Raw genomic sequence first — 16,490 nt, 5'->3', positions numbered from 1 at the left:
TAAAAGAAGAACTCAACTCTCCGGAGACGCTGAGCAACACGCAGTGTAGCACCCTGGAATTCCTTACACGGAGCACGCTGTGTAGCACAGCAAGCTCAGTGAACTCCTCATCACCGTAGCCGGGTAACAACCACGCTGCAACCCTTAGAGTTTCACCAGTCTGCCTTGACGTTCCAGTTGTCACTGGAAAGGAGGAAATCAGGGCCCCAAAAGAGTAAAAGTTCAGTACCAAGACCATACTAACGGCCTGGCTTTTTGCGGCACTTAATGAATTTGCTATAGCTGGCTCTAAAATTAAACAGAGATTTGTCCTTCTAAACAATACAAGGGGATACTCCCTGGCAAATGAAATTTTATGCAAGTCATGTATGCACAGCAAATCACTGAAGATAAACTCAGCCAGAGACACAAAAACAGCTTAGTATTTACACACTGTGTTTCCTTCCAGTCCAGCACACATTACACACAGGTTTCAGCTGAACAGTGTTTTACAGGACTGTCACCAGCCTTGCCAGATGAACATTTCCTTCATGTACTTACTGATTTTTATATTAATACCGATACTCTTTTATGCTGCCAAGCCCTAAAAACCCGAGGCAGAAAGGATCTCTGGCCTCAGTATCTGCGGCTGCTTCTCAGCATTACCAAGGAACATTCTCCTGCTCAGTCAATAAACTGCTCCGCCACTTGTAGCAACGCAGCTCACAAAATACTCCTGACTACTGCAAAGATGCTGGGAAACAAAGAAAGGTTCATGAACCAGGGTAACAGACGAATATTTGAATTATGAGCTACTGTAATGAACCTTAAAGTGCTGGTCTACACATTTTCAAGGCCGGCGATTTAGACAAATAACTCATGCAATATCTCCAAGTTCAGGTCTGCAGTCTATACCTATGTCAGCCTCGTGTTACTCAACAGGTTGTTTGGCGGTTTTTCTAATCCATTAAGGCAGACTAATCAGACTTTTAACCTAAAGAAGTAGCTGATGCATCTTACAGAAAGGGTCCTTTCCTAACACACCCTAATGGCAACTAGAAGCCTTGGAAACCTATATTTCTCCAGCAAAAAAAAAGCAAAGGCTACCTGTGCACTGGCAGAGCATCAAAGGAAAGCTGTTGCAGCATATAGAAATACAGAGGAAACAAAGAGGCAGTCTGAGCATCCCAAGGACCAAGCACAGAAAGCAGGAATGGAGCTGAACAAGAATTACATTAACATTCCTTTCTGTTAAAAGGGGAGAAAAAATATTAATGCTTTAAGGTGAAAACAATCTAACTAGAAGTGAATTCCCTCTTGAGAAGACTTCTGTGATTTTGAGAGGGTTTAGTATATTGCTTTCTGTGATTTTACTATTTCTAAAATTCAGGTTGTACCTACATAGCTCGTTCCACGTCTAGCCAGCTCAAGAACTATTTGATGGAGCAGCTGACGACAACAACAAACCAGCTGATCAATTACACAGAAAAGCCTACTGTTGTGTAAGGTTTGTTTGAGGTTTTTTTGGTTTTAAGACTTCAGCTTTTTACATTATTTTTAACCAGTCCTACTTAAGCCAAACAGCCTTTAATAAACTGAATGAGAAAATCTGTTAATCTTCAATTAAAGGTTAAATGAGCTCTCAAATAACATCACTCTTTCTCATAAAAGCATCCAGAAGGAAAAAAACAGACTGGACATTCATTATTATTCTAAAGATTAAGAAGTTAAGTTAATAACTGATTATTTTCATTGTGGTGATGCATATAGCCTCAGACAAAACCTTTAGATAACCTGGTTTCACCCCTATGAAACATACACTCGTCGTGATCTAAATGCAAAGTAGACCTCCTCAGAAATTGTTGCAAATGTTCACAAGATCATGTACAGAATGTTTAAGAGAACCTTAAAACTGCATAACAAGATGCTTTCCTGAAAAAGAAGAAGTCACTAAAATCACATCTGTCAGTCTCGTGTCGGCTTTCAGTTCAATAGCTCACAAAAACTCTAACAACCCCTCTTTCTGCAAGAGGATCATAAGCAAGGAAGACAGCCTGAAATTCTTTAAATGCTCCAAAATCGCAAGATCACATGGTTACCAGAATCTCAAAAATATCTCTTCCCAGAGTTATTTTTCCACAAAAGCATGCAACAGAAGAAAGCTATCCACAAGAAAAACAAATACAAAGAAGAAACAGAAACAATAAAGGAGATAAACATTTTATGCTTATTAAAATAACACATGAACATCTATGTAACAATTTAGCAGCTCTATTTGGTAATTTTGATATGGATATTTACCACACCAGCTTTATTTCCCCAACCCAAAAGCTCTGATGCTTTTGAATCAAACCATACATACACACACCTGCTGGCCCGTGTCTCAGAAAGAAAGAATATGCTCAGAAAGGAAGGATTCTGGTGCACCAACATCGACAGGACATAGCTCACCTGCACCAACTGAGTCTGAAATACCAACTACATTTTACATCAATCCTCAGGGAAAACAGCTACATTTTCCTACGCATAGGCCAGTTTGAGCGCTACTGAGAAGCAAAGAGCCGTCAGCCTCACGTCCTGAGGCCCAAGTGTACAAGCGGTACTTGACCGAAGACACTGTCTAATCCAAAGAGCTTAGTATGCAAGGCCAGGATCCTGCCAACACTTGCACATGCCTAACCTGATGCATATAAACGGGGATTACTCACATGCTGGAAGGTAAGTACATGAATAATAAGCATGTTCGTGAATCAGCAATTATAGTCAGGTAGAATAAAAAGCCAAGGTGAAAGGAGGGGGGGCACAAGAGGCAAGAACATTGTCACAAGGCATATTAATAATTACAAGAGCGAACGCTCTCTACTGGATTTTTAAGAAAACTAATTTAGAAAGAAGTTTAAAGAACATTGGCTTTGAGGGTTTGGGGGTGGGGAAGAGGAGAATTTCTTGGTTTATCATCTGAATACACAATAAATTGCCAGTTATGTAAAAAGTCTGCCAAAACACAACCCTTCAACTGCCCCTCTTTACCCAGTTCCCCCCAACTCTCGAGCTGAAACACTTACTGGTTTCACATTCTTGCTTGCTTTCTCTCTCCAGCTACAGGCCAGCTGCATGCCTGAAAAGCTTCTGAACCAGGGCAATATGGCCTATTTAAAACTCAATTCCTTTAGCAGCCAACTCAAAAACAAAACAAAATAATAAAAAAGAGATTCCTCTAAAATACAAACAGCAGCTCTCCAGAACAAACTAATTAATGCTGTGAACAAGCAAACTGCTGAGCAACTCAACCCAGGAATTGTGAAATTGGAGGCTTTAAGAGCTGTGAGGAGGAAGAAGGTTGGGGGTTATATATATAAAATGGCCTGCTCTTAAATTCCTCTGACACCAGGCTGGGTAAGAAGGGCCTTCCGGTTCTAGGAAGTTATTTTGTGTTGCCCAGTAATCACACACCGTCAAGAAAAACATCCTTAAGTGTTCACCTCAAGTGGCCAAGTGCTTCCATCAGCTTCTTCAAGAGCCATCAATTCCAGGTAGCCCCTCTGCTATCCCCAGCTTCTCAAGCCTGCCAATGGTGCACTGCAGAGCTCAGGCTCCTCTTGCACAACAGCAGTTCCCAAATTTAACCTTCTTTGTTAGCCACAACAGTAAGGGATGCTGGTTTTACCACCTGTCGGTGCACCACAACCTATAGCAGGCATACAAATATATAGCCATTATAAAGCAAACATTGCACACTAGGTATTTCAAACTGGCTTCTAAGCTACAGTACTATGGGCCTCCTTCAACATTTTAGTAATTCTGTCTTGCGTTGACAGGAGTTAATATACCAGAGGAACACTGAGAACTCCAAATAACGGCCCTTTTGGAAGAGCTGGGCTCCAACATTCAAGATACACTACAATGCTCATCTCTTCAGGGGCAGCATTTCGTTCATGATGCTTTCATTAGAAAAGCATAGGTTAAGCTCAAGCCAAAGCTCAGTCAGTACAACATTTCCAGCTCCTACATCAAAATGATTCAGTTCTAAATTATCACCATTCACAAAAAAGCAGTCAATGACTTGCATCTTGAAGGTCACAAATAATGTTTCAGCATTGACCACCCAACACAATTTGGAAAGTCACAGAAGCCTAGATGCTTCAACTCCATTACTACAGCTCTTCCCATACAACCTAATATGCCAAGTTTTCCCATCTCGATCAATACTGCAAACACTCTGCATAAGGAACTGTTTTTGCCTTATTAGATGTACAGCATTTTAAGATCGTTTATATTTTAAAAGAGCCAAATGAGGAACTAATTGCCTCACACTGCAACACCCAAAACGTGCTGGGGACTGAACAGCTCTCAAAGATGAAACCTCTGTCCTTGAGATTTCAGAGAATACAAAATTGTTAGGAAAAAAGTGAAAAGCAGAAGGAATTTATCAAGACTTACTGGTTATCTTTCTAATGACCAGGGTTTGGAATAAGGAATTGTAGTGCTTTAAAATAATACTTGAAATAACAATTAGGACTAAAGGGATAAAAATAAAGAGAGTTAAGAGGAGCAAGGAAAGCTAAGAAGTAAATTCAAAGAAACAAAGGGGGGAAAAAAACAAATTGTGGTAAAAGGAAGCAGCAAAAGGAAAAAAAAAAAAAAAGAATACTTAGCTCAAATTGCAGGCTGCTAACAGGACTGGAAAGCCCAAAGTCACTACCCATGTGGTGACTGTGGCTTCGCTATCTAGACCAGAGGTCTGCAAAACTCTCAGCAACCAACACTGGTTAAAGCTACAAGACACCAATGAGGCTGAGAATGGTAGTTAAATCAAGCTAAAGATTCGAAACCTCTGAGACAGGCAATCTTTAGCTTTAACATAAGGAGCAAGTTACGGGAAGTTGTTGGCTTTTCTTACTGATCATATCTGAAAGTTATATTTATGCTTCTATCTCAGGATACTCACAGAAGTAACAAACTAAAAGAACTCTTTAGAAATATATTAGTCTCTCCTCTTTCCTGTCATTCTGTAAGACACCGTGCCCTGTGTATGTCCAAAGCAACTTGACAGCTGTATGCACTGACACCATGAAAAGTATTATTATTCACTTTACACTGATGAAAATTATGTCCCCATGAGTCTAGTGTGGCCAGATTTCTTTCCACCCCCTCCCTAAGCACAGCAGAAATGTAATTGAGAACTACCACCCTTGGGATTTGTTAACTGAAACACGCATTTCCTTCTTTGGGATTGAAAGCCTGCTTCACTTACTATTAGACGTTTCTTTGGGAATACCCCTCCAGACACTTGCCGGAAACTTCCTGGGTTTTTTTAGCCTGGCAGCTCCAAGAGATACCACAAATCTGAGATCATCAGTAAACACAGGTACTGCAAAACCAGCACTGGGTATTTTATCAAGTTTAATTACTGCTCAGCGCAGCCGAAGACCTGTACTTGTCTGAATGGGACTTCTGAGCGCTGCCTGCTTTTTCGTCTGCACGGTTTAAGAAATCCTGCAACAAGGCTTGCGAAGCTACCCTGGGAAGTAATAACAGGCCTGGAAAAACCCAGACATAGTGCTCTACTTCTCCCACTCTTCAATTTTCAGCGACGGAAGGGAGTGCAAATTGTACTTAATTGCAAAATTGTCAGTTCGGTCCTTGAGTCAGTAAATTATGCTTTTACAATTTCTCCTCATTCTCCCCTCTCTCCTTCGCAGGGAACGCAGGCTTCCAGCATCTTTCTCATCTCCGAGCACTTCTACTGCCTTCTTGCTCTGCCTCACCCCACAGCCTCCCAAGCCCCCCGTTATTCTCACTTGCTCCTACAGGACACCACATCCCACCTCCACATCTCACACCTTTCCTCCATACCGTCTGTCGGCTCCTTGCTGGCTCAAGTTCTCGTTCCTGCTCCCAAGCTCCTCTCACCAGTCACCAGGCAAGGTTTTGTAGGGACCGGTCAAGACTTTGTGGGGGACAGGGAAGAGGGGGCACAAGGTGGAGGGCCCAGCACCAGCCCCGAGCAGTCACGCTCACAGCTCCTCGCGAATAGCCCTGGCATTACTGCGATTCTAAGGGGCCTCTCCAATGCTTCCAGCAAGAGAAGTGGGTCCCAGCTCCCCACCTCCTAACTTCATACATACAGAGCTTGCCTTTTGTGTTTGATTTTCAATATGCTGAAAGATTTTGTACTATTTAAAAGTAAACTTTGTGACTTCAAATCCGATATTGTCTGAAACAACTCTTTCCTTTTTTTTTTATAAAGCAGAGGAAGGAAGTTTATATAATCCCACCAAAAAGCTATAAAAAGTTTGAATCCTAACTTTTTCCTACTCCTATAAATGCCCACATGTACTTTCAGGACTGGAAAATAACACTTGATCTCTGCTCAAACACATTTAGAAAAAATAAGTCTTATTAAATAATACAAGGGAAACTTTCAAAGTCAATCTACAACCATCTTCCTTCTTGACCCCTTAAAGACGTTTTTTAAAAAGCAATCAAATTTGGACATTTTTAAACTTCAATTCCAATCTTAAAACTGTTAAATAAAACAACTCTGCAGCCTAACACGCTCTCCTTTTAAAGTCCAAAACGGTGCTAAATCCTTACAATAAAAAAGCCGTCACGTTACCGTGAAGCTTACAGACGTGCGTTTGCTGATTGCAGCTGTAGGGGTACAGAAAAGTAGGAGACTAACTGCTAATATAAAGGGAAATTGTGAACCTAAAAGTTTAATAGATGTGAAACCAGCAGCCAAGCTTTCTAAGTTCAACAATCTGCTCTGTTTAAGGATAAAGCACTAGAAGCACCTTTGTAGCTTATCTCAAAACTAAATTCCACGCTTGACAACCAAACCCACCTTTCTCCCCACTGTTTTAATATCACAAAAATCTAAGTACAAAGATCTATATTACCCGAAGCAGTCTATAGACTACATAGTTTCATTAAAATTCTGTTCTAGCCCTTTAATTACATTTAAAAGACAATACATCTTTATTAGTACTTGTCACAATGGAGTATCTTCCACGGTATTCTTGTCTTGGATACCTTTTATGTCACAAAATTCACATTGTATCAACTATAGGAATGAAATATGATCTGCTTAGCAAGATATCTAAGAGCTAACTGAACGCTCAGAAATCACTTAATTCCACATGAGAAGGGATATGTTATTCTACCAGGATACAGGACTTCTCACACGCCCGATGGAGGTATCTTGCCAAATCAAATGTTTAATAATAATCCATCAGTTCACCCCAAAATAAATAAATAAAAGCACCTGGCATACTACTTAAAGCCTTAGTCCCTGTGCAAAGTACTGGGAGGTTTTAAATCAGCCAAACCATCACTTTCACACGGACGGAGCCAATTTCTCACAGAAACATTTACACAAAAGCGTAAGGTGCTCATCAAAGGTCTCACCCAGGGAAGAACCAGCGTCTCTGAACACGGCTCAGTGAAACAGAGTGACTTGCACTTTGGTTAATTTCTGCTCTGACAGAAGGTGGTTTCCTGTTCCATTTTGCACTCTGTTTACTAACACTGGTAGGCACAGACTAGAAACCAAACAAGCTTAAAAAAATATACATTTCATTGGAAAAAGTGTGCTCCACAAGCCACTATACAGTTTTAGGTTTAAAAACAAGCAGTTAGAAGCTACTATAGAAGACAAATATATTTAAATGGGGACTGAATTGGGGGAAACTCTACAAAGAAAAGCCAGCCAGAAGAACCATTGATATCAATAAAGGCCAAGTTTCCACCCAAGTTTATCTAGCACCTTTCGAGTCCAACAGGAGGGGATATTTAAAATGACAAGGAAAAAAAAACATCAAGTAAAACACAAAGTAATGGTAGATGTTGTGTACATTAAAAGGGAAGGAGAATCACTGGTGCTAGTGCAGTGAGCAGACTGAATGCTGAATTCTGCGACTTTGAACAAAAATTATGCTGCTGATTACCTTCCCGCTTCCCTCACAACAGCAGCACACTGGAAAAAGAAATTAGCGAACACTATTACGAGATGTTATTGGCTATAAATAATTTTCACCTCCAACAAGCATTCAGGGAATGTGCTTTATATTAGCCTCCTGTTCCAAATAACGCTAAAATTAAGTGTACCACCGTAAACTACCATTTATTCATATACCAATGGTAATTTTAAAAATTAATTCAGCTGGATAGGTTCAATTAAAGGAACATCTAAGATAAATATATTTTTGCCGTTAAGAATAGAGGCGTTTCACACAGCATGTGCTAAGGACTGTTTTAATGAAGTACTTCAAACGCAGAATCCCGCAGTTTTCCATGCTACCTTGCTCACAGTTTGCTGCTACACCCAAAGAACAAAAAGCGACTCGACTCACCAGCCTTCAACATTCCCAGTGAAAAGGAGTAAAACTCAGAAAGGGCGGGAGAAGAGCAGTTGGGTGGTCAGGCTTCCTACAGGGAGATACTGGAGTAAAACCCAACTACATCTGAATACAGGTTCAAACCAGAACCTTCCCACCACAGTTACACTCCAACCTTAACTCTTTGCAAAACACATCCAGGATAAACTTGTGCATAGAACGGGATTTTTTCGGAGACGTTCAGTAGTCACACAAGCAGCCTTGAGACCACTCACCACAAAACCTCCTCAGGCGAGTACAGCTGGAATATACGCCACAGCATTTGCAGGCTCAGGTCCTTCACCTTCCTAACTGCACGATGGTTTATTCTTATGCTCGCTGTTAGCAATCTCCTGTGTACTAATTTGTATGCATGATTATCGCAAGGAAAACAAAACCGTAGCTCTCAAAGTTAGCTCTTTATTACTACTGATAAATGAAAGCAATAAAATTTTAAAACCCATCATGTCAGGGGAATAACCTTCCCCCCCCACAGATGTTAATTTAACTCAGATTAGCCTCACGAACGCGTTCAGTCAAGGAGGATATCGTTCATTTTGCCAAACTACTTTTCCCTTGAGAGCGCAGCGTTGTGAGACGTTTTACAATTCCAACTTGTATTTTTAGAATACAAGAGTGTTACTTTACCCAATGCCTACTTCATTTTTCCCTGTCATTCACGTTTTACACCTTTGTTTTTAGGGCTGGGGAACGTTCGTAGTCCAGTACCATTAATGCACCTTCTCAACAAGACAAAGCCGAGCATTAATCTAATCATACAAAAACATCATGGGTCCCACTCTGAAAGGCAGCGAGTGCCCTCATCTCCCCCCCCATTGATGTCAGACCACATAAGGGTAGAAGTGTTGAAGTCTATTGTTCAGCCCATTTTTCCCCATCCTGTGAGGTCCTGCCATACAGTCCTTAGAAAAGGCCATCCACTATAACACACCAATATAAAACAGAACTCAAGACCGTCACGCATTTGTTGCATTTACCAAACCCGTAGCATCAACAACATAATTCAAATAAGGGCAGAGCACACAGCACAACTGTACATGCAAGCACTATTTTTCCAGAGGGAAGTAGCCCTTATATTAAAGTTTTATTTTCCTAAGGAAATGGTATAGTTTATAAGGGCCAGGAAACCCTCCCAATGCAGTTCCTTACGTAAACAGGCAGTCACCTTGCAAGTTCCAAATCTGGAAATAAAACCAAAAAGGGATGCCACATTTCTGAATCAGTCAACTTGGACACACACTGGAAGAGTAACACACCACTTGGACAGCCGCATATTCTTTGTCTGTAACCTACGAGAATTACCATCTACTTCCATCGACGTATTTCTCGACCAGAAACAGCTGCACTTGTAGGGCCTTGTATATTATCACCAATTCTTTCTTTTTGGTTTGTTTTTATTCTTTTAAAGCCTGGATTGTCCACAGAAAAGCAGGCTGTGGCTTGTTTTTGGAGGGAAGAGAATAGGAAAAGACCTGTGGGTCAAAGCCCAACTTAGTTGAGCAGAAGGTTTACACTCCAATTCTTGCAGTCTGGATTTGCAGTTAAGGCAATTGTTTTCCTGTTCTAACCGCCAAGAAGAGTTACGATAACGCAGCCTCAAACAAACATATGTTTGTCCGGAGAAAAATAGTTGCAGCGTTTATTCAAACGCACATCTCTGGAGTGCCGCCAGACCGGCTGCGGGGAGGGGGGGCTTTCACAGTTTTGCCCGGTCAAGAAGCGACTTTTTAAGACCCCCGGCGGCCCCAGGAGGGGCAAAACCCCTCCGGAACCGCTCCTCCAAGGGGCACCGTGCGGCGTCCGCGGCACCTCCCGGGCACCGGCACCAGCGCGCCCGGCGGGGGAGGAAGGACGGAGGGCCCAGAGCCCAGGCGCAAAGAGGGGCGAGCCCCAAAGGGGGACCCCCGCCCGCAGCACCCCGCTCCCTCCCCACCCTCGCCGGGGGGAGCCCCGAGGGGCCCGCGCTGCCCAGCCGCTCCCGGCGGGGATGGGCGGGGGCAGCCGCTGCCATCCTCCTCCTCCTCCCCCGCAGCCTCCCCCGCACCCCCCCGCCCCGCTCACCGGCGGTCTCGGCCGGCGCCCCCGCCACGCCGTTCAGGTAGAGGATGGAGAGCAGGTGAGGCTGCGTCTTCTCCAGGGCCACTCGCAGGTCCTGGAAGTGGTCCCGCTCCTTGGCCAGCAGCAGGGCGATGAGCAGCTCGGCCTTCCCGCCGCCCGCCGCCTCCAGGTCGCGCAGGTCGCGGGGGCCGAGGGCGCCGGCGGCCTCCAGCAGCTCCACCACCTTGTCCACCTCGGTCATGGCCTGCGCCAGGCTCTGGCGGCACTGGGCGAGCAGCTCCTTGTGCTTCGGCTCCATGGCCGCGCCGCAAGGCCGCCGCCGGCCGAACTTCCCCCCGCCACCCCCGGGGGGCCGCGGGCCGACACGGGGGGCGCCGCACGGCCGGCCGCCCTCCTCCGGCAACCGGCGGCCCCCGGCCGAGCTCCGGCCGGCCGGAGAGGCGCGGGGCTCGGGCAGGACCTGGGCCGAGGCGGCTCTTCCTTCTCCGGGCCGGGAGCCGCCGCCGCCGCGCTCCCCCTCAGGCAGGCGCGGGGCGAGCCGCCGTCAGGGGCTGCCGCTGCTCCTCTTCCTCCTCCTTCTTTTTCTCCTCCTCCTCCCGCTGGCGCCCCGCTCGCCTCCTTTCCGCCCCCCGGGCGGCGAAACAACTTCTTCTCCTCCTCCTCCTCCTCCTCTCCGCTGCCCCGGGGCGGGGGACAGCCGGCAGCGGGAGCCGCGGGCAGGGCCCCCCCGCACCCGGCCGCGGGGCAGCCCGCACGGCAGCCCGCACAACTTCCCTCCTCTCCTCGCTAGAGGCCACACGGCCGCGGGGCGAGACGGGGGTGCGGGGGGGGACGGACGGATGGACGGCTGCAGCTCCAAGCGCCTCCTTTCATTCGCGGGCGCACGCAGCCATATTGGTTGCACAAGGCTGCCGCCTGCGCCCGGACGGGGCTGCGGCAGCGCATTGCCCGCCCGCCCGCTCCGCCTCGCCGGCCCGCTCCGCCTCGCCTCGCCTCGCCCCACGGCGCCGGCGGCCTCTCCCCCGGCCCGGCCCCGGCCGCCGCCCTCCCGCCTCCCGCCCGGCCGTCAGTCAGGGGCTCCCCGCCGGCCCCTGAGGCGGGGCTGAGGGGGCGGGCGGCCCCCCGGTTCCTGCCGGCCCCCCGGTTCCTCCCCGCCGGGCTCGGCCGGGGCTGAGGGGGGGAGCCGCCCCCTGCCCGCCCCGCCGGGCTTTGCTTCGTCCCCAGCCGGAAAAAGCCCCCAAATCCAACCAACAACAGAGCCGTTTGGGGCTCTGCCCATTAGAACTTACAAAAATGTCAGCGTTCAAACAAAAGACCTAAACGTTAGTAATATCTGCCGGCTCATCTTCCCCCCAAAGGTAGTTTTACCCGTGTCTCCTGAACAACCAGAGGCCGGGTCGTTTAGCAGGAGAGTAGGGCTGACTGTACTCAGCAGCAGGATGTAAATGTTTAGCAAAAAAGAATAACAACGTTTCTAGCCGACTTTAAACAGTCTGCCAACATCCCTCGCACCGAGGGGGACATTAACGCGCAACCAGCGAAGGGACCAGACTGCAGAATGACCCCAAGCAATTATAATGCTAAAATTCACATGTTATATGAAAGACCCTTGTCTGACCGTGCAGGTATGTTTCTGGTACCCTGCAAAAGGAATGGTGGCTCTAGTGACACCGAAAGAGCATTACTGGTATTTGTGTTAATGCCCTTACATCTATAGCAACTGGAATGATCTGAAAGGCTCCTGTCCAAACACTTCATTTAGTGTCCAGAGAGCTGGGCTCAGGGACGTACAAGGGGAAGCAATTGTCCTCTAAAATTTCCTGTTAACACACCCAGCTGGAGAATTCAGGCGCTGAACTGAGTTTCAAGTCACATTATGTGGCTCAACAGATGACGATGATGATGGTGATGTCTCTCGTATGCAAAAATAGTCTTGGGTTACGTGCATAATCATGGCTATGCATTCTACTGCTATTAGTGGAAGCAGTACAGAATAAACGGACTTAGGAATTTTTCTCAGCCTTAAAAGTCATTATTGAAAACCGTACTTGAAAGCAGGGTCTGATTTTGAAACAAGTTTTTTTTTTCACGTTTTGTCCCTTTTTCCTTATGCCCTCGAAGATTCATTTATTCTAAATCTGCATCCATGGTTTTCTTAGCAACTTTCTTTACTAGACAAAATACACAGAGTAGCTTTGTTGGCTGATGACTAATGTAAATTCCTGCAAACTGTGTTCTTTCTAGACTGTTTCAATTTATCAGAAAATCTGCCTATTTCTCTCCAACAAGTTGGGCAAAGCTGAGCCAGTAAAGAGACCGTACATTCCAGAAATACTAGTTAACACCGGTATGCATGAATTGTTGTCTTGAACTCAACAAAACAAAGCTGAAAAAGAACAGAGTGAAAAATTACCGGTAAGAAGCGAAACCTGCCTTGTGTCACCTGGTGCACAGCCGAAGCAGGCACCGCTCTCCACCGGCGCGCTCCCCTTCTGTGCCTGCAGCAGAACGAGGAATGGTGCCACTGAAAGCTGTCATAAGGGAAATGCACAGGAAAACTGAATAAAAACTGTACAAATTATTAAAATATTTCCTAGTTTTAAGACTTTCTAATCTCAGCAGTCCTTTAACAGTATTGGTTTATTGTGTGTGTGCTTATATCGTTTCCTGTTAGGAAAACCCACCAAATTTCATTACAGGGCATTATGGTAAGAGCCAGACTTTAGATCTATGCAGCACTCCTCTGCTACTTGAAATAATAAAGAACGATCTTGGTTTTCATCCTCTGCCTGACTGAACGCTCAGCTTCTTCTCACGAGAGGTTGCAGTGACTCAGGAATGGCATCGTCGGGGCAGGACGTAACTCGGGTATCTCGAGTCCCATTCCAAAGTCTAGAGGGAGGTGTGCCTTGGCAACTGTTTGCTCTGCACTCGATTTGCTCCTGCCCTTCCCAAATGTGTGTCTTAGTCCTTTACCTTCTCTTCCAAATAAAACATCAGTCTTCTCATCCTGCGATGCCTGCCTCTTGCTTGCAGATCCACGTCTCCCTTTGCCATTGCTCAGATAGCTAAACCCCTATCGTACACAGTTTCTTTCTGGAAATGCGCTTTCTATCTCCTTGTCATATCTGAGTCTCTTACACTCCATTTTTCTTGCAAATGGCATATCTTTTTTGTTCCCAGATAAATTCAGATAGATTTCCCTCTCTCCTGGGTTCGGCGGGCAGGCAGTTGCCTGTGTAGGAGAGAGGGACCTTGCTGTTACCTCGGTTGCTTGACTCCACATAGACCTTCCCCAGCAAGCGCAGGGAAGGTCTTCATAAGACTTAGGCATATATGTAATCTCTGAAGACTCAAACTAGGAAATGTATGCATATTTATTCTGCCAAAAGTTTATGAAGTGACCAAAATTCAGGTCATCACAATACCCCAGAATCTACAACCCTACTGCCAAAATAAGAAGCAAAACCAACTTTCAGTTAGTTCCTTCCTCCCCCCTTCTAAAAGAAAAAATCAATTCAAAGTAGGCAAAGCTCTTTGGTTGCCCTGGCAAGTTTTCAGAAAAAGAATAAACCTGTGGAATCGATTTTCAGAACTAAAATCTAAGCTAATCAAATACAGATCCCTGAAATGAAGTCTACGACTTGCACAGGCTCTGCAGGAATCAACCAGGTGTTTGTCACTGTACCAAAAGGAAGGCAGGTTCTTTGTTTAAACCAAAAAAAAAAGGAAGGATTTTTTAAAATATAATGAAATATTCAAATATGGAGCTCTGACACAGGATGTCATGGGTGCTTGTGTAAAATTGGATTCAAACCACAACCTGACAAATTAACAGATAAAGGAGATCAGTAGATTTTTCTAAGCTTTGGAAAAGCTTTCAAAATTATTATTTTTTTTAAATGTTTGGAAACTGGGGTACTGAGGATGGCTGCTTCAGGCATTAGAAAAAAAAAAATTATTTTCTGAGAAAGCATGTTAGGCTGGCAATACCTATGCCTATGAAGTCTGAGAAGCATTTGGGGGACAAGATGGGGACATGGAGGCAGAAATCGGAGTTGATTGTTATTCAGTTCAGGAGAAACACTAGTGTTGCCATGCGGATATTAAGTCTTTCAAATACATATAAAACAGGTGAGGCGTAAAAAAGTGTCAGACCTTGGGAATGATTTTCAAAAGCAGAAACTGGCATCTGAAAAATCAGGTTGGGTCTCTGCTTGGTATATCTGCCTCTGAAAAACCTCCTTCTGTAGATTTAAGATGGGGGCAGCGAAGTACTTTTAAGTCCTTGTCCTGCAGAATTTTCTGGTGGGAGAACAGGATCATCCTCAGCACAAGCATTAGGTTTCAGCAAGTCCTGCGGCTGAAGATTGTTTCTGTTACAAGCCCATATAACTCTATGCAGTATATGAAATCCCAACAAATTCCACAATATTAACCACAATATATATAATAATAATAATAGTAGCGATAATAAAAAGCAAACATGCAAGCCTTTGAAAATGTTAAGACCAGAATCAATCGCAGCAAGAGCAGGGTACAACCTTTAGTCCAAGGAGATTTAGTTCCCATAACTGCCAATACACCTTTCTCATTATGCAGTAATCCTCATGCTTGTGTACGGAAACTCGGCGCGTATCCCGAAACACAAAGTTGTGTCATACGTTCACGTTAGAAACTGAAGAGAGATTCAAATTCGCGTAATCCAGCACGTAGTTCTCACTGTAAGGTCTCTGTTCCATGCGGATCAGAGAACGTTAGGCTGAAACCAAGATGACTCTGAACATCATGACAAGCAGGAAAGGGAAAGAGGAGAGCCAAGAGGAAGAAGAAAAAGACAAAGTAGAGAAAGAGAAAAGCCTACGTGCTTTCAGGATGGATTTCACTAAGATAGTATAAAACATTGCACCTGCAGTGGCAGAGGCTGCACCCAGCGACTGCTCCTCTGTCTTGCAAAATCTCTGCTTCCAAAAGCTGTTAGGTGATGAGATTTGCCTTCTGCATCGGTCATTCACGTACTGAGTGACACTAATGCATTATTTTAGCTTGGTATTTTCTGATAAGGCACCCTTTAAAGACATCTGGGCTTTAAAACAGATTTCTTAGACTCTACCAGGCCTTTTAATAGGACCATAGTCTCCTCTGCAAAAAACACCTGTCACTCCTTCTCAGATAATTCCTCCTTCTCTGCACCTACCTGCTTACTGCTGCCCGAGTCCCAGCAGCAGCTTTGCTGCGGTGGTTTTACTGCTAAATCCCCTCCTCGATACCATCAATCCAAACCAGTCACAAATTCTATGGCCAGAAGTAGAGGATTCTCTTTAGGATTAGGAGCTTTTTCTATTATTTTGAAATATATAGAGACATTTTATTTGCTTTTTGGTTTTGGAGCCCTCAGCATACAGGTCTTCAAGCTTCATTGGCAGCCGTGTGTGCTAGAAAGGGTTTTGTAATGAAAGCTAAGCTTCTCACGTAATCATATGATTCAAGCAACTAAGGGTTTAGAGAAAAATATTGGGAGGTTTACAGTCAGTTAATGGAAGCTGACAACACTGTGTGGATCCTGGGAAGGAAGATTATACAATCTCCAAGGCAGGTGTATGAAAAATACAAGTGACCATCACAGTAAGATTAGAGCTGTCTAGATATAAAGTAAACACCACAGAGGTTGTGTAGCAGGCATTATATGAAACACTAACAGCTAAGCAGTTCTCAACAGAAGCTTATTTTTTCAGATTGATGTAACGGACAGACAATTAATTAGCAGTTTCAGGATAGGAAGGTGCTGCTCTAATGGGCCAGCAGATCAAAGGATCTCATTTACCCATAAAAAAAGAAGAAAAAAACCCAAATATAATGCGAGCAGTCTCGACGCTGCCCAGGCAAAATATTTCGCCTGGCAGTATCCCTCCAGGAATGGGCCATGCCCACGAATCCTGGGGTCCTTGGCGCTCCGCCTGGAGCTGCGGGCCGAGGGAGCTGCTGTCGGACCCTCGCAGGAGCACAAGGATCATTTGTCTTCCTAAAAATGTGTAACTGTCAACTCCAGGAAAT

General features: G+C 44.9%; 1 protein-coding gene and 1 long non-coding RNA gene across 3 annotated transcripts in view; one reads left to right on the top strand and one right to left on the bottom strand.

Moving 5' to 3' along the window:
- The window catches only part of DLG5 (discs large MAGUK scaffold protein 5), a 112,118-nt gene extending 100,717 nt beyond the window's left edge, over positions 1–11,401 (bottom strand). For both annotated transcript variants that reach the window (XM_064464907.1, XM_064464908.1), the window contains exon 1: positions 10,440–11,401. In XM_064464907.1, the coding sequence (XP_064320977.1) occupies positions 10,440–10,734 (295 nt within the window). In that variant the 5' untranslated portion in view covers positions 10,735–11,401. The remainder of the gene's footprint in view (positions 1–10,439) is intronic.
- On the top strand, positions 10,420–13,444 carry LOC135315622 (uncharacterized). Its single transcript, XR_010375107.1, has 3 exons — positions 10,420–10,494; positions 11,929–12,061; positions 12,681–13,444. It is a non-coding gene; the product is annotated as an uncharacterized LOC135315622 (long non-coding RNA).
- The last annotated feature ends 3,046 nt before the right edge of the window (positions 13,445–16,490 follow it).

Source organism: Phalacrocorax carbo, chromosome 13 (genome assembly GCF_963921805.1).
Source record: "Phalacrocorax carbo chromosome 13, bPhaCar2.1, whole genome shotgun sequence".
In the NCBI taxonomy this organism is placed as follows: domain Eukaryota; kingdom Metazoa; phylum Chordata; class Aves; order Suliformes; family Phalacrocoracidae; genus Phalacrocorax; species Phalacrocorax carbo.
Note: the sequence above shows the minus strand (reverse complement) of the source record. Positions and strands in the feature narration are given on the sequence as shown.